Source organism: Juglans microcarpa x Juglans regia, chromosome 6S, assembly GCF_004785595.1.
Source record: "Juglans microcarpa x Juglans regia isolate MS1-56 chromosome 6S, Jm3101_v1.0, whole genome shotgun sequence".
In the NCBI taxonomy this organism is placed as follows: domain Eukaryota; kingdom Viridiplantae; phylum Streptophyta; class Magnoliopsida; order Fagales; family Juglandaceae; genus Juglans; species Juglans microcarpa x Juglans regia.
In genome coordinates this window covers 13537918-13563483 of record NC_054605.1, presented here as the reverse complement: position 1 = coordinate 13563483, position 25566 = coordinate 13537918, and the positions used below count along the sequence as shown (strand labels likewise).

The window sequence follows — 25566 nt, the reverse complement described above, 5'->3', positions numbered from 1 at the left end:
GGCAGGAGATTTGGCGTAAGGATTGCGCACGAGTTGGATTGCCACGTCAACTATAAGTAAAGAAATAAAATAAATAAAAAGAAATGGAAGATGATTGCCCAACATGAACGAAAGGCTGAAAGCTGCAAAACCAGACTAGAGGTATTCGTCGTTCCTCTGCGATCCATTTTGCACAACCCATTTCTGACTCCATTAACGTTCGTCTTCCTCATTCACATTCGTCATTTCTTCATCTCCAAAACACTGATTTTCGCAATCCATTCTTGAGACTCATTCACGTTCGTTATTTCTCAGAGACCCGTTCCTCTACTGGGCTGCGCTACACTCCTCTGCCCCCCACCCCACAGTCAAAGCCCTCAAGAAAGTTTAAAGACAAGTTTTTTTTTACTTTTTTTGGGATTGAGCTTGTTGTCCCTTATCAGTTCCTTCTTCTTCTTCTTTTTCTTGTGTCTTGGCCTGCGTTTTGTTCTCAATCTCCTTTACTCTTTATCGTTTTAATTAGTTTTTGTTTGTTCTTGGGAAGAACTGAGAAGAAATCATATCATCTCAAGAGATGATTGCGGCTCCATAAGGTCAAAGTGTTACCCTTGATCTGTTAAAAATCAAGGGTTCATGATATCTGTTAAAAATCATAAAAGTAGACAATCATTTCATATTTTCTCTTTTTTTTTTTAATTTTTTTTTTATGGACTCTGAAGGATTTGACCAAATAAATTAATAGAACTGAAACTGATTGGATTGACAGATAATGGAGGAGGGAGTCTGCCGAAAATGGAAGAGTGGGTCCGAAAATGGAAGATGGAGGAAAATAGAGGAGATGGAAGAAAATGGAGGGAGAGCGAAAAGATAGAAAAGTAAAACCGAAGCGCACCGCATCATTTCTCCCTCTGTTTGATTTTCGTGCGCAATCCATGCGCAAAGTTCCCTGCCTATATCATTTTTCTTAAAATATATATTATTTTCGTATAGAATAATATTAGATACAAGTTTTAAATAGATAAATTTTGTGTAGATCCTTTATAAAAAAGTAAGTCATATTAAAAAAGAATGGTTTTTTTTTTTCATTTTTATATTTTTTCAAGGTGTGATCTAGCTTTTTATAAAAAATTGCGTGAGAGTTATACAAAATTTCTCTGTCAAAACAATTTTTATTTTAGTTGTTTATTTTTTTTCTTTGGAATTTAGACAACTGAGCAAATGAAAATTGTTCTTTAGACTACTTATACATTAAAATTAAAGTATTTCTCAAATTGAGAAGTGTTGTAAATATAAAAAGATTACATAAAAGTAAATTTATAAATTGATGTGATTTCATAAGTTCTATTAGATTTACTTTATAATAAAAAAAATTATAATCTGTTGTAGCATATCAAGCAACAGTCATTTATAAATTTATTTTTATATAATTTTGTTGTGATTAAAGTATTATCAAACTAATATTGAAATCTCTTTTTGTTGAGGGCACCTCCATGGGTGACCCTACTCTTAGAAGGTTGGACATCTCCCACACACACGAATGTATTATGTTGCCCATCAACTCCTTGGGCTCCATGAGTGGGGTGAAGTTGGACACAGGAAGATCCTGATGGGATGCATGTGCGACAAATGGCAGTGGGTAACCCGGTTAGCTCGTATATTTAGGCTTTGTATCTCTATTTTGAAAATGATTACACGAGTAAATCAGACAATACAAATTTAATACTCGCGAAAAGACTTGTAATAGCTTATTTCTTTTGTTTTTTTGATAAAAATAGCTTATTTATCCTAAATATTAATGTTTGAGAGCTAAGATTTTACAGTGAATTAGAATGAGATAAATTGAGATGAAAGTTAAAAGTTTAATAAAATATTATTAGAATATTTTGTTTAATATTATTATTGTCTTAAAATTTTAAAAAATTGAATTATTTATTATATTTTATATGAAAATTTAAGAAAATTATAATGATTATATGATATTAATTGAGATGAATTGGAAGCCTATTTGAATCCAAACCGGCCTTAATAACCAAGATTGCATTGCTTGCATGCAACCAATTTATTTTCCCTATCTTATAACGGCTGTAAACATGATTAAAAAATAAATAAAAACAAAGTGAAGGCTTATGAAAAATTGCTATATGATATATCATGGAGGGGTTCTAACCTCTTTAGATCAAAACACTATATAAGAAAGAAAATATTTATTCCTCTCTTCATGAATGCTGTTTTTATTTTAGTTTTATTCATATTTCTTACTTCATTATGTAACTTGAAGATATGCATGTTAATTTTAAGAAGGGTAATGATATCCTTACACCTTCTTTATTACTGTTTTACTATCTAGATTTTTTTTTTACTATTTGAATCTAGATTAAAAATTTCAGAATATGACTTTCTTGTAAAATATAAAAGAAAATAAATTCAATCAACCATCATAATCATGTAAATCAATTCAAAATAAATTCAATTTTATAAAAATTGATATTCTTTTGAAATAAACTCAATTTTTATAAAATTGAATTTATTTTGAATTGATTTACATGATTATGTTATTTGGTTGAATTTATCTTCTTCTAAATTTTCTAAGAATGTCATGTTATGAGATTTTTAACTCAGATTCAAAGAGCAAAAGGAAAAAAAAAAAATAGTTGAGTAATAAATCAATAGTAAAAGAGGTGTACGGATATCATTACCATTTTAAGAATATTCAAGTAGTCAATATTGAAATATTCATAGCTAAATTATATTATTAAAAATAAATATGAGTATTCTATTTTCACACTGGTATTTTCATACTGGAAGTCATAATATTTGATTTGTATGATTTAAATGTTAAAATTTATCTTTTAAATTAAATTATATCTTATAAACACTCTATTAGATTTACTCTATATATCAACTTGAGAATAAAATTTTTCATAACTAAAATTAACCAAATTTTAGAGATGTTTCTTGTATTTAGGCTAATGGTTAACTATAGATATGGAAAAGAAAAGAAAAGAAATAGAAAGGATTATGATTAAGGTCCAAAGACAATGAAAGTGGGTTGGATTGGCCCAACATACCAGCCCGTCAGGGTCATCCCTAAAATTCAAGCCGTCCAACTTGCAGCCATGAACGTGGACGCATGCGATGCAAAATTACTGCAAATGACTCCCGGACTTGAATTTGGAACCTGAAACAAGGACCCAAGGGCCAAGCCCTAGAAAATATTTATCGCTCTCTCTTTTCAAATCTCTCTCTCTGAGAAGTTCATGTGAGCACCAATGACGTCCTTCACTAAGCCCTAAAGTTCTCCTCTCGGTTTCTTTACTCATTTGGGGTTTTGGAACAATCAGCTCTCGACACTCTCCGAGAAATGGACCGGAGACTCAACGGTCCAACTGCACTTTCAGCCGCCACTAGATCGGCTTCTCCTCCGCAACCGAACTACCATAGCCGAGCTGTTCGGGTACTCATTCTGTTTGACCCTATACATGCTCATATAGATCCACATCCTAATATTCTAGCTGCTTGTCTTTATGCGAATTCTTTGCTGCTTTTTCTTTATTTGCTTCTCTTTTTCTCGCTATTTTCTTTTAGTTGTAGAAAAAGCAGTAGAAGTTGTTCTTGTTTTGTTGGGTTTTAGAATCAATTATATTGAAAAGAGCAGCAGAGTGGGTTAGCTCACTGGTGATTAGTGGTGCTTTTTTCCTGCGTAAAACAATGATTTCGGCTTAAGTATATAAATTCGTACCCTTTTGGGTTGTTACCTACATAGCATAGACTAATGAAAAACTTAGCTGAAACTTTTGGGTTTTCGTGTGCATTACGCCATGGAGATCAGTTGGCGTTTGGAAATTCTAGAGTTTATTAGTCTGGCATTTTTCAGTTCTTTAGGCCTTGTTTGATTACACAGATAAGATGAGAGTTGAATAAAATATTATTAGAATATATACTTATAAAAAAAAAAATGTTGTTAGAATATAATTTTTTGATATAATTTTTGTTTTGAGATTTGAAAAAGTTGAATTATGGGAGTTTGGAAAAGTTGTAATGATTAGATGAGATGAGATGAGATAGTTTGTTTTCGAAGTTTCACTCACATGGTTCTTATATGTTTGTTTGCAACATACGTCAACAGCGGTTGAAATGTTCTTATATGAAGATCAATTGGCAGTTGTTACCTGCCTTTTGCGCTTATTAGTAAATTCTACTTTTAAAATATCTGGCTCTGAAATGTTCCCATTCATAAGTAGTAACAGTAAGATGGGTATCATATTAACAGTTTACTATTTCATGTTTCCATGTTATAGAATGGACCATAACATAACATGTGCTGCTACTTCCAAAAAAAAAAAAAATACGCCTTTTGTAATGTGATTAATTCATGAGAAACTATACATAGCTTCTTATTTCAATTTCAGGAAGCATTGGAACACTTGGCATCCATTGACCTGTTTGAGTTGTGTGATGAAGCAAAAGTTGAACATTGTCGGGCAACTAGAGACTTGAGAAGCTGTGGACGCTACGTACACAATACTTTGATCTCCTGTGGACATGCCTCTTTATGTGAAGAGTGTAGTCAAAGGTGTGATCTTTGCCCCATATGTAGAATCCCACTGCCAAAGAATGGTAATAGACTGCGGCTCCGCCTTTACTATGAGTGCATACAAGCTGGCCTCATCTCCAAAAGAGCTGATGAGAGATTTCAAGAGATGGAAGATGGCGACAAGCAACTAACTGCTGATGCCCAACATCTCTATTCTTTGTTTGATGTTGCCCTGGAGAATAACTTAGTTTCTTTGATTTGCCATTGTATCCTTCATAGCAAGATTAATATCTTTAACTCTTTTTCTTTTTGGTGGGTGGGGGGTTGGGGGTTTTCAGGGGCTTATACAATAGTAACTCCCTAGAATATAGTAATCCGTTTTTGCCCCTATTTTCTTTACTGGAGAATTTGAACAAGGAGAAAAAATGTAGATGGATAAGTTGATGTTAAATATTCTCCTTGATAGGCTACAAGCACGTGTAATTTCATAACATTGTACTGTTGTTCTGTTGAAAGTTCACATTTCTTAACACAGTTCACAGATGTAACAGATGTTTGTATGGACGAAAGTGCCGTGTCTAGTGATCCTGTCATTGCTTTCTTGTTGGATGAAGTGGTTGTCAAGGATTGGTGCAAGAGGACTTTCAAAAACATCACAACGGTACTTCAAGAAATTTGTATCCTTAATGCTTTATTAGCATATTTTGTTTTTTGGAGCCTATGGTTCTTTTCTGCAGTTGCATGCTTTCCATAATTTAAAATGCATGGCTGCATGCACTTCTTAACATTTATCATTAGATAATATTGAAGTGGAAGGTATGAGATCTAGGTTGAGTTTGCTACTTAAGTTTTCTGTACAGCTGACTGGCATATGCAATGTGCTTGAAGTTTTGGAGTCATCTTTTAAGGGTACTCTTTCAGCACAGCTTCATGACTTGCACCACCTTCAAGAGAGCATATTAAAGACAAACCAGGTTTTGATTGAGATTTACTTTTAGTCACGTATATCTACATTTACATTTTGGTTTTAAGACGCCTGTTGTCTTTGTTATGATAGTGATAACAGATTTATTTCTAACAAAAAACTATTTTATCTAGGTTTGATATACAGCGATGATTTTAGAGTCTATGAATTAATAATTTATTGGCTAGTCTTCATAGGCGAATATTGAAAAGTGAGTCAAGGTAGAAGTCAAAGCTGATGGGATTGGATAGTTATAGATTATTGTTCTTGCGTATGGCACACATTGTAACTAGGTCCACATATATTTTTTTTGTGCCTGGACTGCTGCTTCTACTTTTCTCTGATATTTCTATATCACACCAGTACTTCTTGTAAACAGTCTAGTTGGGCTTCTTCAATTAAACTGCTGATTACAATTTCTCTATATCTGCCCATGAATGATTTTTTCTTTTTGTACTGCTATTTAATTTTCAGCACATGGAGATAATGATGTGGTGCATAAGACATCAATTTCTGGAGAATGTGAGATCTCGGTATACTAATTTCATGTCATGGCGTTTGCTTGTGGATGAACGGAAATCAGCTGCAATTAAGCGTTCATGGCCTGATGCAGTAAATTACTCTGCAGAGCCCTCTAGACAGGATGGTTCCTTGTTCATTGAAGATGCCTTGCTGAATCTTGATACTGAGCAGGAAAATACTGAGGAAACAGCAGGGGAATTAGAAGCTGCATCATTGCTGAAAAGTGGAGTTTTGTCTATTCTCCAGTGCAAGATAAGGGGAGTGGCTGGTTGCTACCCTTTCGAAAATCTTCGAACTGCAGTTGATATACTCTTTTTATGTGGAAGTTCTGACTTGGTGGTTGCAAAGCAAGCAATTGTATCCTTTCTCTTACTTGCATGTATAATGCGTGATTCTGTTGATTGTACAAAATTGTAAGGGTACAGAATCCTTTTTTGTTCCCTTAATATATTACAGCTTCTCTATTATCTATTTGATAGACATTGGGAGATGCCTGATGAAACATGGAGACACTTTGTGGAAGATTTTGCTGCCACTTTTAGTATTACCAGGCACTCATTACTGGAATCTTTGATTTTTTATCTGTTGGATGACCACACAGATGAGGCTCTGCAGGTAACATTTTGAAGATGAGTTTGATTGACCATTTGCTTTCTGTCAAGGCATTAGCTGCATTATTTTTTGTTAAATAAAATGACCGCAATAAAAGGCATTAGCTATATTATTAAATGATTTATATCTACAGTCAAACCTCATTTTCAAATTTTGCAGCATAATGAATTTGATAATTCAAATTGTGTTCATTAATTTTTTCATTAGTACTTTTATCTGTGTGATTAGATGGTTTTAGGATGTGATTGATTTTGTATATGATTAGGGTGTGGCACTCTTTCAGGGATGAATCTGAGCAATGAAAGGGTCCCCTATGGTGGGGTAATTGACGAATTTAAGTTTTGAAGGAGGTTATATTATTGTCAAAATTTTGGGTTCTGTAGGGGTCCATGGCCCCACTTAACCCTGCCCTTGCACTTTTAGAAGTGGCACTTAAGTATATCTCAATTGATTGTCTATGAAGGGGAATTCCCCAACTTGTTTTTCTTTTAAGAGAGTTTGAGTTGGAATGGGGGACTTGCAACGTAATAATCTAAAAACCCAGCATAACAGTAAGGTTGGGTTTGGATGTTGAAGTGAGTTGAGTTGAGCTGAGTTAAAATGATAAAATATTGTTAGAATATTATTTTTTAATATTATTATTTTGGGATTTGAAAAAGTTAAATTGTTTATTATATTTTGTGTTGGAATTTGAAAAAATTGTAATGATGAGTTGAGATGAGTTGAGAGGAATTAAGCATCCAAACGAAGCCTAAGATAGCTGGAAATGACCCGTACTTAGCAAAATAGATAATTGGAAATAAGATGCATTTCTACGAAGTTCTGAATTAGATTTGTGTTCTAGTCTGCTTTGGGTTGATGGCGCTGCTAGTCTAACTCGAACGATTTCATACTGGGATCTTTATTCCACTCCTAATTTCTTGTAGCATGTTATCTTGCTTTTGTTCATACTTTAATAGCAATATTTTAAAGTTACAGCAGGTGAGATTCTAATAACACTATTAAAACACTATTGCCAAGGTGTTTTAGTGGTTTGAAATCTCGTGTGAAATGCAGGTGCCTTTCATTGTGGGAGATGACAATATGGACGTGTTTTTTATGCTCTCTATCATTTGATTGCTAATTATATTTACAAAATCCTATTGCCTAGGAAGCTTGTCGCCTTATTCCAGAGATCTCGGGCCCCACCACTCATCCTAAGATTGCACAAGTGTTCTTAGAAAGAAATAATCCGGATGCGGCTCTGATGGTTTTACGCTGGTCTGGGTGTGATGGTGGATTTCAGATGAAACCGGTTTCACTTAGTGAGGCTGTCACTGCTGTTCGGGTGAGGGTGGAGTGTGGACTTCTGACTGAAGCATTTACACACCAGAGAATGCTCTACACCAAAGTCAAGGAGAAGAAGTCGAAGCTTGTACCTTCTGGGAATGCTTCTGATAATATTGAAGGTGAATTCAGGAATTGGGAGAAATGGGTGGAGATATTGGTAACTGAAATCTGTTGCCTTTGTATTCGAAGGAACTTGGTAGATCGAATGATAGAGTTGCCATGGAATTCTGATGAGGAGAAACATATCCACAAGTGCCTGTTGGATTTTACTATTGAAGACACTTCAATAACTACTGGAAATCTTCTTGTTGTATACTATCTTCAGGTATAGAAAAGATTTTTGTATCAGTTTGTGTTGACAAGATTTTAAGTTTGACCTGAAATTGAGTAAGTTGAATTAAACGTCTAGCACTATCTTTTTAGTAGGCGACCTCACTAATTTGTTTGAATAGACTGCACAGTATCCTTCAATTAGAGATATCATGTGGAAGCTCAAGAACTCCATTTTTGCTTCATTTGTTATTCATTTATGTAATCTCATTTATTCAGTGGAAAGACCAAAAAGAAAAAAAAAAAATATTACCACTTTTAAAAAGAATTTACAAATTATATCTTTAAAAAATTTTAAAGTAAAATTCAAATTTGATCATTATTGCATGATAACGTAAGAAGAGTGAAGATTGATGAAAAGGAAGACATGAGGCATCCTCAAGAAGGAAAGAATATAGCCATTGTTGGACTGCCTGCAGAAAGAGGTGCAATTTAAAGATAAATGGATATGAATGAAAGATATATTACTAAATCTTCTTCGTGCTCTAAAATTAATTTCTGGTTTCTGAAAGCCTATATGTTGTCATGAATAAAATAACTTGTGCCTAACCTAATTAGTGGGGACGAGGCTCTATTGTGGAAATCCTTACTGTTTTACTTTCATTGTGTTTTTGTTATTCTTGTGAATGACCGTTTTACTGCCCAAGGTTAAGATATCTTCATATCTAATTGTTACTGTGAATTTACTGCCAGATGTTATCTATATATCCAATTGGACTCTGGATGATTTGTGAACTTTTTATTTTGCTTGAAGCTTTCTGTTTTTACTTCTTGAAACAAAATGACATTATTTTAGAATGAATTACTGCTTGATTTTGTTAAAACGAGTTGGAAGGATATCTGACTTACAAATTTTGTTTTTTGTTTTTTTTTTTATCATTTCAGCGCTACCGATATACTGAAGCATACCTAGTTGATCTTAAACTTAAGACTCTGGAGCAGGAGTTGATTTCAAACAATTCTGTTGGTGAAGAAGTTTTGGCTAGAATGAGATCAGCAATGGACTGGAGAGGAAGATTAATTGTAAGTTGCATCAACTTTTTAGGTGTAACTACTCAGATTAAGAACATTGCAAAGCTACTTTAGGTTGAAAATAAAATGATCAAAACTATGGTCAAAGGTGGTCGAACAACCATCTAGATTTGACTAAGAGCTCTTTATCAAAGTTAAGTATCCTCCCTTATATAAGTACAAACTTGTTGTTTAGAGTTTAGAATTGCAACAAATAGATGAACCATGATTTGTCAAGGAGTGCTGTTTAGCTTTCCGAATAATCTGCCAGCAATAGGAATAGGTTAATTTCTCCTGTAAAAAGCATGCTTAAGGTAATGTTGATTGAATTTTTGATGCATGAATGTTTAAACAATGCTTTGAAGTCTTGCATTCATGTTAGTAATGTGAAACAAAGCTGGAATTTGTAGAAAACAAGATTTTATGATCTGTTTACATATTGCTAATGTCGCTATATTAGGATTTTGCGTAGTCAACGTATGACCTTGCATAGTTTCTTACTGATTAACTATTTGGCAGTAGCGTAAATCATGCATAAGCATAACTCTGTTTCATGCATCTAGAAGACCTAGGATGACTATGTTCCACATCTATTAACTGTTCTTTATTCTCTTCAGTAAGTGATATTGTTCGAGGTAAGATATTTAATTAAAGTGAACTTTTGATTTGGTTGGATTGCTTCTATAAACAGGATAGATGCATGGAGTTGCTGCCAGAAGTCCAGAGGCAACTAGTGAAGTCTGGAAAATTGCCTGAGATTGCTGTTAGTTCTGGTGAAGAAGTTAAAGTGCCAGCAAAATCTGATATTACTGAGGCACAAGAGCCAACATCAACCAGTATTTTGATTCCCTCATTTACCGATTCTTCTCTTTGTCGTGGGATGGACCATATGAATCCTCCCTTGAGGCCATCTGCCTTTGTAACTCCAACAAGACTACATGGGTCTGTCATAACTCCAACAAGACTACATGGGTCTGTCAACAATCATCCCTCTGAACTTGTCAAGCATGATACCCCATCAATTCTACACGGAAGGGGATTAAGACCTATAGGTAGCACCAACAACGACTCCAAATTGGATGTCACAGTCACTCCTGAAACTCTTCGAGTTAGTCCCATGAATGTGTTGCCATTGAGAGAAATTAACAAGGCTAATTTTGGCAATCTCCAAGACGCCTCGCCAGAAATGGAACACAATGGTTTTATTTACCAATTCCAAAATACTTACAGGGTTAGCTCTAATGGAAAGGGCACACCTGGCAGCAACCATAGCTTGTTTAAAGATTCTGCAGGGGGCTTAAACACAAATTTGTCTGGTAAAAGAATCCAATCTGATAGAGATTATAGACTTTGGAATGCGGTCTCTTCAGATGATCAAATGGACATCTCTCGGAGGTAAAAATCCCTCTCCTAATCCTACTATTTCAGTCTGTTATCCTACTTTGTTGCTCATACTAATTGCAGATACAGAAAGTTTTTCTTTATGTTCTCCGAATTTCAGCCCCACTGTTATAATGTTATTTACATAATCTCCTAAATTTCAGTCATGGAGAAAAGAGTTTTGCTGCTGCGGACAGGGATACGAGCGGTGGACCAAGATGGAGATCAGATGAAACCAGTGAGGAGGAAGATGAGCAGAGTCAAGGGGGAAGTATGGGGATGGCTTATCAAACGACTCCCGCAAGGAGAATTAGGAGAAGCAGACGTACCAAGAGGTGAAGATTGCATCTGCCTATTCTGTAACCTTGATATCCTTGTCCTTCCATGGTGGCTCCTCAGTTTGGTCTGGGAAAAAGCAAACGTGCAATGCTGCAGACATAGTTTGCCTTTCAAGTAAAAGGGTCGTGCTGCTTGAGTTCTGCAGTTTCCATGGATGGGGAGGCTAAGAAGTTAAAATATTACTGGTATACAATTGTACCGTCCAAATTCAGCAAGGAGATAGTCGCTTTGACCGGATCATTTGGCTAACGATCGGCGAATAGCTTTTTAGGGAGAACAATCTGTGCAGGGTTAGGAACACTTCTTGTATTTTGTTGAGGAGAAATGCTAGGATTTCACCTGAGTTTGTCCCACCGCTCATGTATTTAATATTTTTTAATTTTTTTTACTTAATGATTAAGAAAATGACTTTTAGTGTATTGATATATATTTTTTTAAAAAAAATATTTAAATATATTAAAAAAATATGAAAAGAAAAAAAACAAAAAGGCAAATTTGTGTTAGGCGTCATTGCTGGATCAGTTAAAAAAAAAAACTCAGGTTCATTAATTTTCTTTGGAGACATTATTATGATACTATTTTTAATGATTGTCTATATAAGGTACTATTAAATTGAAGTTGTAAAGTAGTTCAGAAAATAAATTATGAGCCTCCAATTTTAGAAATAGTAGCTCTTCATCTTAAATTTATTATCTTTAATTACATTTGTTAACGTGATAGTGATACATTTTATGTCACTGTTTATCTAAATAATGAACATATAAAATTATTTAAAATGTGTTCCATAACAAACTTGATTTAGGCTGTATTTAGATGTTGAACTGAATTGAATTGAGATGAGTTGAAATGATAAAATATTGTTAGAATATTATTTTTTAATATTATTATTATTTTGAAATTTGAAAAAGTTGAATTATTTATTATATTTTGTGTTGGAATTTGAAAAAGTTGTAATGATGAATTGAGATGAGTTAAGATGAGTTTATGTACCAAACGAAGCCCGATGAGAAGAATAATAAGATTGTTTTAAGTTTTATTAACAAAAATACGCTACTTTTATTTTATTAAAGACTATGCTTCAAAGTTATAAATACTCAAATAGTAAAATGGATTATGATTTTTGTGGTCTATTATGCTATTGAAATGATACTTGTTTAAATAAAATTTTAAATTATATTAAATATCATGTTAGTGTATATATTTTATTATTTTTTGTCACTTGCAATTATCAAATACGCTATTAAATATTATAAATTATATATATATATTAAATTGATTAAAATGCCATTTAAAATCTTATAAATGCAATAAAAAATTCTGTTAACACTCTTAGGGGTTGTTTAAGAGATGAGATGATTTTCTTCCCAAACATCACTTAAATGCAAATAGTTTTTAATTTTTTTATTTAATTATTACAATTTTTCCAAACTTGATAAAAAAAATAATTTAATCTTTTCAAATTTCAAGAAAAAAATGATATTTTAATAATATTTTTATTTTTAATATTTTTATTTAAAATTTTCTTTTACATTTTTATTACTATTCAAAAGCATTTCACTATTGTCCACAAATTTATCGTCTTATCTGCATCACTTACTTGAGAGCATTAGCATTCGTCTGTGCATATGCATATGCAAAATCACATTTTTTGCATATCCATTTTGTCATTTAAGCAAAACTTCCACATTGATTTATGCATATTTGAGACAAAATATTATTTTATTATTATTATTATTAATTTTTTTCTAAAATCAAAATTTTTTATATATATTTTGCAATTAACATTCACTACATACATTTGACATTAATAATAATAAAAAATATATAATTTTTTTATATATTATATTAAAAATATAATAAAATGAAAAAAAAATTATAATAATAAAATAAATATGCAGATGAATGTTTATTATGTTGTTGGAAGGAGAAAGAAATAATGATTAAAATATATTTTGTAGAGTGAATAATAGCTATTCAAATTTAGAAAAGTAATGTTTATAACTAGCTAAATATATAGATATGTATAAGTTAATATAGATAAATTTAAGCTCATATTCTATAAATATAACTTTGCATATACATATGTATCAATGCGAATGCCATGAGGCTTGGGGTAGCACTTATGTACTCCTTTCCACCCCCTACTTCTCTCACCTATCTTGTTAAGAGTATTGGCAATGGTCTAGTCAAATGTCAATGCAAATCCAAACTTTAGTTAGATGTGAGAAAAAACCTTCACATTAGACTAGCCAATAGTCCAAAGCTTAAGACTTGATGAATAGTAAATCTTAAGTCCTCTTTAAACATGGCTAGCTACTATTCACAATAGAAAGCAATATTTAATTATTTCATCACTTTCCTCTCTTTAAATGGTAAAACATGTATGACATGTACATTATTTCTACTAATTGATAGAGTAGATACATTACTTCTACAAAATATAAAGATCTAAGAAATATATAAATTATATTTGTAAAAAAAAATAAAAAAATAAAAAATATTATATTATATTATTATTTTAACTTTATAATAGTTAGTCTAATCAAAAGTTTATATTATAGCCAAAGTTAAGATGTTAGCCAAACTTTGCCAATGCTCTAACACTCCTTACTCAGGCTTGGGAAATTGACCCGTGAAGAGTTTGAAGGAGATGGCAGCGGCTCTGCAACTCCCAGTCATTGACCTGTCCGCAACTGCTCGAGTCTCTACCGCTGCTTCAACCGTCAGGTTCCTACTTTTACGTCTTCATCTCCCTTCTTCTTCTATGACCCCTACCCAATCTTGAACTTCTATCACTATACAATTATATCGTTTTAGCTCGATGTTCAGGAAGGTTTTCCGAATTTAAAAGAACTTGTCTAAGGGAAGCAGTTGCAGAAGAAATTACGTCTTTCTCATAGTCAATTGCATTAACAAATTTGCTGCTTCTTCCTTTTGCCTTAATGGAATTTTCAAACTATCGTAGAAATATCTAGAAGATGTTGTTTTTATGTATAAGAAATGCTTTCTCTCAAATCCTCTAAAGCAAATTTTTTGTAATAGGCATGCATAGAGTATGGGTTCTTCTACCTTGTGAATGCTGGGTTAGAGAAAGAGTTGCTTGACAGGGTATTTGAAGAGAGCAAGAAGTTCTTCTCGTTGCCTTTGGAGGAAAAGATGAAACTGGGTTGCAAGGATGGCAAGGAACAAAGAGGTTACACGCCGCTGTACGCCGACAACCTCGATCCTACTTCGTCCTCGAAAGGTTGAGAGATTCTATCATTCCAATTTAATGTTCTACGTGTTTAATGTGGTCATCGATTGCATATGCCGCGCTGTTAGGATCTTTGTGGTTGTTTACTAGTGAAAGAGCAAGATTATAACTGTACGTCAGCTAAAAGCTTGTTTGTTCTTTCTATTATTTGCTCGCATCTTTTTTTTTTTTTGTTTTTTTTTTTTTTTAAATTTTGTGCGAATTTTTAAACCATTTATTCGTTGATTGGACATAAGAAGAATGATTAACGTCATGTACAAGAAACTCTTTCTTTTCTGTTCTGTTTTGTAACGTTTTTATTGTGCTTAATGGAAACAAAAGAAAGGAGGTAGAAAATAATATGTTCGATTCCGAACAGGCGACTCCAAAGAGAGTTTTTTTATTGGCCCTGTAGAAGATATTACGACTCCAGTTGTTTTGAATAAATGGCCTTCACAAGGTATTGTTGTTATTCGCTTTCTAGTGTTAACTTGGTATTTTGGGTACGATTATTTGGATATGGACTACTATTTACTATTATTAATATAGAATTTCTCTGTTTGTTATCCTGCTAAGGAAATTCTAGACGTTCTACCTTCTTGGAGACGTTCAATGGAAAGCTTCCATAGGAAGCTCCTGTAAGTTTTAACATTTCCCCGATGGTGATTGCTGTGCTGTTGTTTCTGTATAACAAATGAGACTAGAAATTAACCATCGACTATTGTACTTTAACCATCGACTACTTTGTTTAGTTTTGGATTTGCTGCTTCAGGGTGGCTGGAAAAAGATTAGGTTCTCTGATTGCTCTGGCTTTGAACTTAGATGAGGACTTTTTTTAAAAAGTGGGGGCCTTGGATAAACCAATGCCATTTCTTCGCCTTCTGCACTATCCAGGTTTACGAATACGATTTCAATATTTATTATCAGCTTAATTGCTCCATTTTTTTATTTTTATCTTGGTACTATTCTGTTATCTGTTTTTGGGGGAGGGAGGCTTGTGCATGTATATTGACAAGAATCTGTACATTGCATTCCTTTGTTAATTTGCGTTGCATGTATATTTACTTTGTAATTCTTTTCCAAGTCAGATTAAGCAGCACCTTAAACTGGGTTGTAGACTATACCTGAAATAATAAAGTTACACACCTAGCCTAATTAATCCCTATATCCACTAAGCATTATGTAGCATAGCCTACCAAATGAAGGCAAGTACATATGGGTACCTGCTCACCTGTGCTTATCTGTATTTCAAACCAGTCATCCAAGCCCCGTATATCTCGCGACAGATGGTGGTTCCAGGGCCTCAGGCTTGTTTATTGTTAATCAGCTGCAGTGTCCAGCTCTAATTCCTTTTCACCTTCATAGTTGTAAAATATTGTGGTTTTTATGCCAACAGGTCTGCCGGGAAAAATCCAAGCAACCACGAGTTTGGGAGGACGTACTTCATGTAGATGGGTGAGTACATGATTGCTAGTTTTTATCTAAAGGAAGTGTTTTCATGTAAGGATCTTGAGTCCCTTAGAATTCAGCTAAAAAGTAGCTTTGCAGAGTGGAGATGCAACATTCTTTGGAAGAGTGATGCCAACTGGAAAGGAACGCTATTCTGTAATCAATTAGCTCCCTCCGTGTACTTTTTTTTTTGTCATCTTTGCGCAATTATAAACTCAAAAGTCAGAAATTATAGCTCAAAGAGTATAGTGAGGTTTTCCCTTTGTGTGCATTATGTTCAAATTTATTACAGTTCAGGAGTATAGTTCACATGGAAAAAATATTATGTTTTAGAACCTAGTGGATTAAAGAAAAATGCATCTGTTTGATCTAATTGGATGGTTCTGTGGAGTATATTATCTGGACAAATAATCAACAAAATCTGAAATGGGCAAATCATGGCCAGTAAAGGTTTATAAAGTATTGGGTTTATGCTAGTTTAATCTAATTCAGCTGAACTTCTATGCAAACTGTGCTCCTTCTTAAATATTTTACTGCTATTCTTGAATGGTTTGATTCCATAATAAACTCATATTCCATAATTTTCATACATCTTGTGAGCATGAGAAAATTATTTATATGCTCTATAAATCTTCATTATATGAAGAAATGTTTTGTTATCGTTTCATAACGTCTCAAGACTATAATGCATTATGTAAAATGGAGTCTAGGAGAAGGGAATCCATTACTGCAAAAGATACTGAATTTTTGTTATGTTAATATGCAAAAAAGCGTGCATGTTTCAAATGCTATAGATGAGTGTTTCTTATGCCATCTGCCATGTATGCTCACTTATGTTTTGATGGTGGCTTGTGACGGCCATATATGTCTAGTTTCTGGTGTATGTAGTTCTTCTTCAGGATTCCATGTTACTAGTCAGAACTTTTAGATTGAAAACGTCAATGTTGCAGGCAGCTTTTTTCTTAAATCCCAACCCAGACTGTCTTGTAGAGTGCCTGAAAAGTTGTTGCAGTGCTTCATCTGCCCCAAGGTATATAACTGGTTGCCACTTTTTCATTGTCCTCTGTACAAGCACACAAACACGTGCCTGTTGGACATTTGATCCTGTAAGTAGCAATGCAATGCTTTAGTTTTCTCTATTTGAGAGTTTGCTCAGTACTATGCATCGCTAGTATGATCTACAACAGATTCATGAGTTCCATTCCTCCAAATTTTTGTCTTTTACTCTTTTTTTTTTTGTAATTTTTCATTTATGGAGACCGAGAATTTGTTTGAGATATCCTCACAAAGTTTCTTCAGGTTGTCTTCTTACTTCTAATTAAAACTAATAGTCTCTGTGCATTCCTTTGTAAACATGGTGTTTATTGATTGTGGATGCAGATATCCCCCAATTCCTAGTGGCGACTACCTGGAAGAGAAGCTCAGGCTTTTATACTCCTCGTATGGTAGAGTTCAAAGACATGGGTGAACTTAGAAGATAAGTTGCTGAAGTGAAAAGATGTCTGTGTACCTGGTACAATTTAAACAAAAATATAAATGAAATAATTGCAACTTGGACTTTTTTTTTCTAACACAGTTATTTTCTCTGTGTTGTGGGTTTAAATTATGATCATGTGATGGCACGCATTCTCTTTCGAAAAGCTCTGTTTGGTTGTTGGACTGTACTGAGATCAACTCAGTTCAGTCTAATTTGAAGCTGAGTCTAACATCCAAACACTCAACTCCCAAATCACTAAACTCATCTCATCTCAAAACCTCTTTATACGTAGGACCTACAACCTTTTTTAATTCAACGCATCTTTACACGCAAGACTCACAACTTTTTTCAAATTTCTATAAATATATCTAAACTCATTTTAACATCCAAACACATCACAACTCATCTTAAGTAGGCCTCATAAAACTTACTCCACCATCTCAACTCACTACTATTCATAAAGAATTTAATTCAACTCAACATCTAAATGCAGTCTAAGAATTACTTGCACTATAAATTTCACAGCTATGATGTGAGAAAAGAGACCTGGAGATGCTGATTGTTGAGTCAATCTCTCAAAAATATTAAAGCCATTCTCAAAGTATTTGGGTTATTAGATCTTGAAGTGTTATTAGCTTGTTTCCAGCAAAGACCTTGGAAGTTGGAAATGGATGCACAAGTTTCGATTCTGAAGACCAGTTTTATGAGATAGATGGCTGCATTATCTTCATTTCATCATTCTCTTCGCAAGGCCTAAGGATCATAATCTGGTTTAGCAGCATATAGGATGCAATATGCCCACATTGTTAGATCTTTAAGGCGCCCATAAATGTAAGGTTAAACAATATATAATACAAAGCAGTAAAGATAATAAAGCAGTTAACTAAAATTAATAACTTCATAAACATTGAAACGGATGGTGCTGTCCATTTTTAGGGACAACATGTTCATAATTTCAGAGAAGGGGGCCAAAATTGTTCACAATCTGAAGTTTTAGGGATGGAAATTGAAACGTGTTAAGCTAAATTTCAGTATTGGAAATGCATAGAAGCACGTGAATAGTTTACATATAACTAAAAAAAAAATACTTGTAAGTTTGTTTATTTTTTATTTTGATAAAAAGTAAGTTTGTTTATTGATACACTAAATAGAATCGTCTCATAATAAATAATATGTACATATATTGGTAGCAGAATAATAATAAAAAAAGCAATGTTATTATGTTTTTTAATTTATATCAATTATTTAGCTCCATTGACGTGTCATGCGACTTATTAAAAAAGTTATTTTTTTTAAAAAAAATATATTCTAAACAAAATGTCGTCTAAAAATATAAAAAGAAGATTAAGGTCCCGTTTAGATATAGAAACGATTTTATTTTATCTCATCTGATCATTATAATTTTTTTAAATTCTAATACAAAATATAATAAAAAATTTAAAATTTTCAAATACTAAAATAATAATAATATTAAAAAATAATACTTTATTCAATTTTCATATAAAACTATCTCATCTCATTTCACTATACAACGGGACCTAAAATCCTAAATTTCTTCTATTTTTTTATGTTTTGTTTTTTATTTTTGTAATAAGCCAAATGAAGAAAATAAAGTGAATCATATAAATTAAGAGGTACAGTAATATTTCTAAAAAAAAAAGGCACGTGAAATTATTCATCTCACAATTTCTATTCAAATTGGCCTTTACAAATCAAATAAAAACTGCATCCTTTTTTTATATATATACAGGGGTGAGGGCTTCGAGCCTGACTCTCCTGTTTGCACAGCATGCCTTATACCAATTTTTTTTTTTTAATGAAAAATAATAAATATACATCACTTTTTATAATATATTATATAATTATATTCTAAAATAAAAAATAATTTAATAAAATAATTTAATAAAATAACATCATTTTATACAAATATCAATACTTTAAAATATGTGTCGTGAAATCTATGTTTTTTTTTTTAATATATGTATTGCCAAAAAAAAAAAAAAAAAACTGCACTCTCTTGATCATCGAAATTGGAAATAGTTCAAAAAAAAAAAAAAAAAAAAAAGTTGGAAATAGTTGTACTTGTCGAGACAGTCAACAACGGCCCTGGCTGTAGACTTGTTGAGATGGCATTGTAAAGCCAGATGAGAGCTGAGGAATCATATTTTATGTCCCACTGCTGACACGTCCTATTAAAATAAAATATAAAAAAAAAAAGGTTAAAATTTATAAACCAGTTCTTGCCGTACTCCTTTTCACCCTCTGCTTCTCTCACCCATCTTGTTAACACTCTTATTCAAAGGCTTGGGAAGTTGATCCGTGAAGAGTTGGAAGGAGATGTCAACAGCTCTGCAACTCCCAGTCATTGACCTGTCCGCACCGGCTCGATTCTCTACCGCTGCTTCAATCCGTCAGGTTCCTACTTATACTTCTTCATCTCTATTCTTCTTCTGTGATCCCTACCAAATCCTGAACTTTTATTAGTATACAATTATACCCTTTTAGCTCAATGTACAAGAAGGTTTTCAGAAATCAAAATCACTCTTTTTAAGGGAAGCAGTTAAAGAAAAAAATTACGTCTTTCTCATCGTGAATTGCATTAGCAAATTTGCTGCTTCTTCCTTTTGCCTTAATGAAAATTTTAAACAATCGTAGAAATATCTAAAAGATGTTGTTTTTATGTATAAGAAATGCTTTCTTTCAAATCCTCTAAAGCAAATTTTTGTAATAGGCATGCATAGAGTATGGGTTCTTCTACCTTGTGAATGCTGGGTTAGAGAAAGAGTTGCTTGACAGGGTATTTGAAGAGAGCAAGAAGTTCTTCTCGTTGCCTTTGGAGGAAAAGATGAAACTGGGTCGCAAGGAACATAGAGGTTACACGCCACTGTACGCCGAAAACCTCGATCCTACTTCGTCCTCCAAAGGTTGAGAGATTCTATCATTCTATTTTAATGTTCTACGTGTTTAATGCCGTCATTCGTAACCATCTGGTCCAATAATTCTAAATTCGGAATATTGATAATTTTTATTGTGCCTAAATTAGATTTAATGTGTTATATTAGATAAGCACACGAGCAATAAATTATTAAAATTGATTAGAAGTTTTAGTTAGGCTCAAGAACTAGGTTAAATTCCAATTATAATTTATTGAACGAGTTAGACTACTTTTAGAATTTAAAAATCGACTATTAGAAATTTATTTCAATTTAAAATCATCCCTGATTGAATTTCTCTACACAGTCTCAATCACTCTCAATTCTACATTAAATGAACTACTATGTTTTTAATTTCAAACACATTAAGATTACAATTTTAGAATCATCTTCACCTTAAAATTCCTAAACTCAACCCATACCATCCTATAAATAGAGTCTCATGCATAGTATGTACACCTACCTCTTCAAGCCTAGACTTTTTGTTGTTAGCTCTCTTTTTACCTTCAACATGTCGTAGCCTCATCTCCCCCACCATGAAACACGGAAAGGCTACTATCGTCTCTTCCTCCTCCTCCTAATCACAATCACCGTCGTCCCTCCATCGCACCCTCATCCCTCCATCGCATCGTCATCGATTTTGTGTCGGAAATTTTAGAAAGTAACACTACACATATCTTGATCATAAATTAGGATTGATATACGTTAGCTAGTTATATATATTATTATTAAAGTCAGTTCTTTGGAAGCCAGTATTTATGTATCACGCATATCATGATATTTGCAAGTACGTCATGCATCATTTTTTTTCCGCATATTATAGTTATGTATGAATTATGCATCTCACGTTGCATAAGACACGTAATCTATATTAAGATCAAGTGCAATATAAGATTAGAACAGTTTAATCAAATGGTCATTTAGATGCATGGTACGAATGCAATTTCAAGGTGGATGTGCAAGCCACGGACTCAGCTTGGTCCACCATAGTATGCCAAAATACTATCAGCGACTCCCCTTGCAGCCACGATGTAGGACCAGTGCACAATCTCACACACATGGTTAAGTGTGTTGGCTAGTCAGATTAGTAAGATAAAATCAAATCAGTCAGTTAATTTAGATAAATCAGTCATGCATATCATAAGCATCAGTATGATCAGTCATGATTTTAAGCTCAGCATGATCAATCACAGACTCATTTTAGTTTGTTTTTATGTTTTTAAACCACCATAGGTCAGAATATTTATTAAGGTAGAGCTGCAAGACTGGACTGGACTTAGTTCAGGGAGGAGTGACAATGGCATAGATCATGTACAGAGATTTTAAGTTATGATTTTGATAAATTTTAATAAATGCTTCTGCGCACTCTCATTTATGATTTCAGTATTTTAATTCAAAACAATTCTTTTTATTATAAGAAATATTTGTATTTGACGCTTTTTTCAGAATAAAATATAATATTTTTAAATCAAGTTCACTAGTAGCACTCTAGCTTCCCCGAAAATTTCTAAAAGTGATTTTATTCTTAAACCTGGGGAGCGGACATTGATGGTGCATGCCACGCTGTTAGAATCTTTGTGGTGTTTACTAGTGAAAGAGCAAGATTATAACTGTATGTCAGCTAAAAGCTTATTTGATCTTTTTATTATTTGCTCGCATCTTTTCATTTTTATTATTTTTTTGTGAATTTGAAGCATTGATTCGTTGGTTGGACTTAAGGAAGAATGATTAACGTCATGTACATGAAATTCTTTCTCTTTCTGTTTTGTTTTGTGATTTTTTATTGTACTTAATGGAAGAAAAAGAAAGGAGGTAGAAAATAATAGGCTTCGAACTATTTCCAAACAGGCGACTCCAAAGAGGGTTTTTATATTGGCCCTTTAGAAGACATTACGACTCCAGTTGTTTTAAATCAATGGCCTTCACAAGGTATTGTAGTTAAGGTTTGTTGTTATTTGCTTTCTAGTGTTAACTATGGTATTTTGGGTACGATTATTTGGATATGAATTACTATTTACAATTATTAATATAGAATTTCTCTGTTTGTTATCCTGCCAAGGAAATTCTAGACATTCTGCCTTCTTGGAGACATACAATGGAGAGCTTCCATAGGAAGCTCCTGTAAGTTTTAACGTTTCCCCGATGGTGATTGCTGTGCTACTGTTTCTGTATAACAAATGAGACTAGAAATTAACGATCAACTATTGTACTTTGACAATGATAAATTTTTTGAATATGGGTACTACTTTGTTTAGTTTTGGATTTGCTGCTTCAGGTTGGCTGGAAAAAGATTAGGTTCTCTGATTGCTCTGGCTTTGAACTTAGAGGAGGACTTTTTTGAAAAAGTGGGGGCCTTGGATAAACCAATGCCATTTCTTCGCCTTCTGCACTATCCAGGTTTACGAACATGATTTCAATATTTATTATCTGCTTAATTACTCCATTTTTTTGTTATCTTGGTACTATTTTATTCAACCATCGTAGCCCCATATATCTCGTTTACCATATGCCCTATAATCTTTATTTCAGGTGAGATGGGATCTTTTAATGAAGAAATTTATGGTGCCTCTGCTCATTCAGATTATGGAATGATCACTCTTCTGGCAACCGATGGTGTTCCAGGGCTTCAGGCATGTTTATTGTTAATCAGCTGCAGTGTCCAGCTCTAATTCCTATACACCTTCATAGTTGTAAAATCTCTTGGTTTTTATGCCAATAGGTCTGCCGGGAAAAATCCAAGCAACCACGAGTTTGGGAGGATGTACTTCATGTAGATGGGTGAGCACATGATTGCTAGTTTTTATCTAAAGGAAGTGTTCTTATGTAAGGATCTTGAGTCGCTTTGAATTCAGCAAAAGTGTAACCATGTAGAGTGGAGGTGTTACATTCTTTGGACAAAAATAAAATTCCTAATAAAACAAGGCTGATTATTATCTTACTTTGTCCCCTTAAGAAATTTTTGTTCTTAAATTTGCAGGGCCTTAATTGTGAATATTGGGACATGATGGAGAGGTGGACTAATTGTTTATTCCGGTAGTTTATCATTCTGTTTACTTGCGATTCATATTTCTTCCAAGAGAACCAATGAATGTTTCTAAAATGGAACTTTCATATCTTTTCCTGAAATCAATAAAGATATTGAACAGGTCCTCCCGCCTCCCTTCCCCGACCCTCTCTTTGTTGTAGGTCAACGCTGCACAGAGTGATGCCAGCTGGAAAGGAACGCTATTCTGTAATGCTCCTTCTGTCTACCTTTTTTTGCCATCTTTGTGCAATTATAAACACAATAGTCAGGAATTATAACTTAAAGAGCATAGTGAGGTTTGCCGTTTGTGTGCATTGTGTTCAAATTTATTACTGTTCAGGAGTATAGTTCACATTGAAAAATGTATTTGTTTGATCTAATTGGATGGTTCTGTGGAGTATATTATCTGGAAAAATAATTGAAAAAATCTGAAATGGGCAAATCATGACCAGTAAAGGCTTATAAAGTAGTGGGTTTATGCTAGTTTAATCTGATTCAGCTGAACTTCTATGCAAAATGTGTTAGTTTTCAAATATTTCACTGCTATTCTTGAAAGTTTTTATTCCATAATAAACTCATATTGCATGGGACTTAAATAATTTTCATGCATCTTGTGTGCATGAGAAAATTATTTATATAATATGCTCTAGAGTCTAGACATCTTAATTATATGAAAAAAAAAAAAAATTGTTATCATTTCATAATGTCTCAAGACTGTAAGGAGTCTAGGAGAAGGGAATCCATTACAGCAAACAATACCGCATTTTTATTATGTTAACATGCAAAAAAGTGTGCATGTTTCAAATGCTATAGAAGTGTTTCTTATGCCATCTGCCACGAATGCTCACTTATGTTTTGATGGTGGCTTGTGACGGCCATATATGTCATAGTTTCTGGTGTATGTAGTTCTTCTTCAGGGATTCCATGTTACCAGTCAGAAATTTTAGATTGAAAACGTCAATGTTGCAGGCAGCTTTCTTCTTAGATCCCAACCAAGACTGTCTTGTGGAGTGCCTGGAAAGTTGTTGCAGCGCATCATCTCCACCAAGGTACGATATAACTGATTGTCATTTTTTGTAATGATTCTATGTATTTGATATGTAAAATAGGCCAAATATGGAATAGAGTGTACGTATCGATAGAAACGGAAGGAATGCAGGTTATGTGTTTGTAAAAATGACAAAGAAAGTCTGGAAATGTGAAATGATATTAGGGTTTTTTTCGAGGGAATCCCTTAACCTCCTAACAAGAGTCCAAATTCATGAAAATTACAGTCTGTTTCTGACACTGCCGTGCCGTCCTTCAAATCCTCACAGGAATTCAACATAAGCAAATAACATAGAAACACGTGTAAAAGAAAATAACCGACTACGGATTGAAAAGAAAACAACAAGATAAATTCAAGTCTTCTGAAATCTTCAGCATCCGGACGAAACGGTGCGTTGAGGTGAAGCTTCAGCTATGCATTTTGGAGTCCCAGACTTATGGCTAAACGGTGCGTTCTGTAAGCTTCAGCTGTGCGTTTTGAGTTCTTCATGCGTCTAAGTCCCGAACCTTCCCAGCTTCCAGATCAGTTCTACTTCCTCTGACTTCCACTTCTCTTCTTCTTCCTTGCGAACCCTAACCTCTGCTCTTCTCCTTCATGTCATCACAGAGGACCATAACACTTTTTCATTGTCCTCTGTGCACGCACACAAACACGTGTGCATGGTTGGACATTTCACCCAGTAAGTAGCAATTCAATGCTTTAGTTTTCTCTATCTGAGAGTTTGCTCAGTACTATGCATCACTGGTCTGACCTACAACAGATTCATGCTTTCCATGCCTTCAAATTTTTTTGTCTTTTTCTAATTTTCCATGGAAGACTGCAAACATTTGTAAGGTTTGCTAGTTTTTTACATGCTGATTAGGCAAGTAAACTCTGCACTTTCTTGTGCAAGTGTGTGAATGTGTTTGTGCATCTTTACAGATTTATCTCACGTTTTTTGTTTCGTAATTTTGTATTTATGGGGACCGAAAATATGTCTGAGATTTCCTCAATGTTCAGGTTTCTTTAGCTTGTCTTCTCTACTTCTAATTGAAACTAATAGTCTTCGTGCATTCTTTTATAAACATTGTGTTTATTGATTGTGATTGCAGATATCCCCCAATTCGTAGTGGCGACTACCTGAAAGAGAAGCTCACACTTACATATGCCTCGTAGGGTGGAGTTCAAAGGCATGGGGTGAACCTAAAAGATCTGAAGTTGCTGAAGTGAAAGATGTCTGTGTACCTGGTACAATTTGAACACAAATATATATAAAATAATTGCAACTTGGGACTTTATTTTCCTAACTCTCAGTTAATCTCTGTTCAGTATTGGCACCAGCATAACCACCATAACTAATACCATGATTAGGAGGACCATACCCATAGCCGGGTGTGCTATATCCAGAGGAGCCATATGGACC

The 25566-nt window shown here is 33.6% G+C and overlaps 2 protein-coding genes and 1 pseudogene across 3 annotated transcripts; all 3 read left to right on the top strand.

The window, feature by feature from the left end:
- Window positions 1-3091: 3091 nt before the first annotated feature.
- Window positions 3092-11419, top strand: LOC121237181 (E3 ubiquitin-protein ligase HOS1-like). 2 transcript variants are annotated; one of them, XM_041133799.1, is made up of 11 exons: window positions 3092-3433; window positions 4389-4779; window positions 5056-5190; window positions 5312-5487; window positions 5952-6356; window positions 6456-6614; window positions 7762-8265; window positions 9156-9293; window positions 9973-10219; window positions 10250-10676; window positions 10826-11419. In XM_041133799.1, the coding sequence occupies exons 1-11, from the start codon at window positions 3341-3343 to the stop codon at window positions 10998-11000; spliced, it is 2850 nt and encodes a 949-aa protein (XP_040989733.1). In that variant the 5' UTR covers window positions 3092-3340; the 3' UTR covers window positions 11001-11419. The 2 variants fall into 2 exon arrangements, with proteins under 2 accessions (XP_040989733.1, XP_040989731.1); XM_041133797.1 differs by having other exon boundaries at window positions 3093-3433; window positions 9973-10676.
- Window positions 11420-13638: 2219 nt separating this feature from the next.
- Window positions 13639-17231, top strand: LOC121236638 (annotated as a pseudogene).
- A 2165-nt stretch (window positions 17232-19396) lies between these two features.
- On the top strand, window positions 19397-25450 carry LOC121237797 (2-oxoglutarate-Fe(II) type oxidoreductase hxnY-like). Its single transcript, XM_041134675.1, is given in 12 exon segments — window positions 19397-19573; window positions 19890-20082; window positions 21940-22020; window positions 22161-22212; window positions 22367-22488; window positions 22621-22721; window positions 22811-22869; window positions 23069-23085; window positions 23088-23124; window positions 23278-23323; window positions 24086-24165; window positions 25256-25450. Coding segments are annotated over 12 exon segments (930 nt in total). The 5' UTR covers window positions 19397-19495; the 3' UTR covers window positions 25320-25450.
- The last annotated feature ends 116 nt before the right edge of the window (window positions 25451-25566 follow it).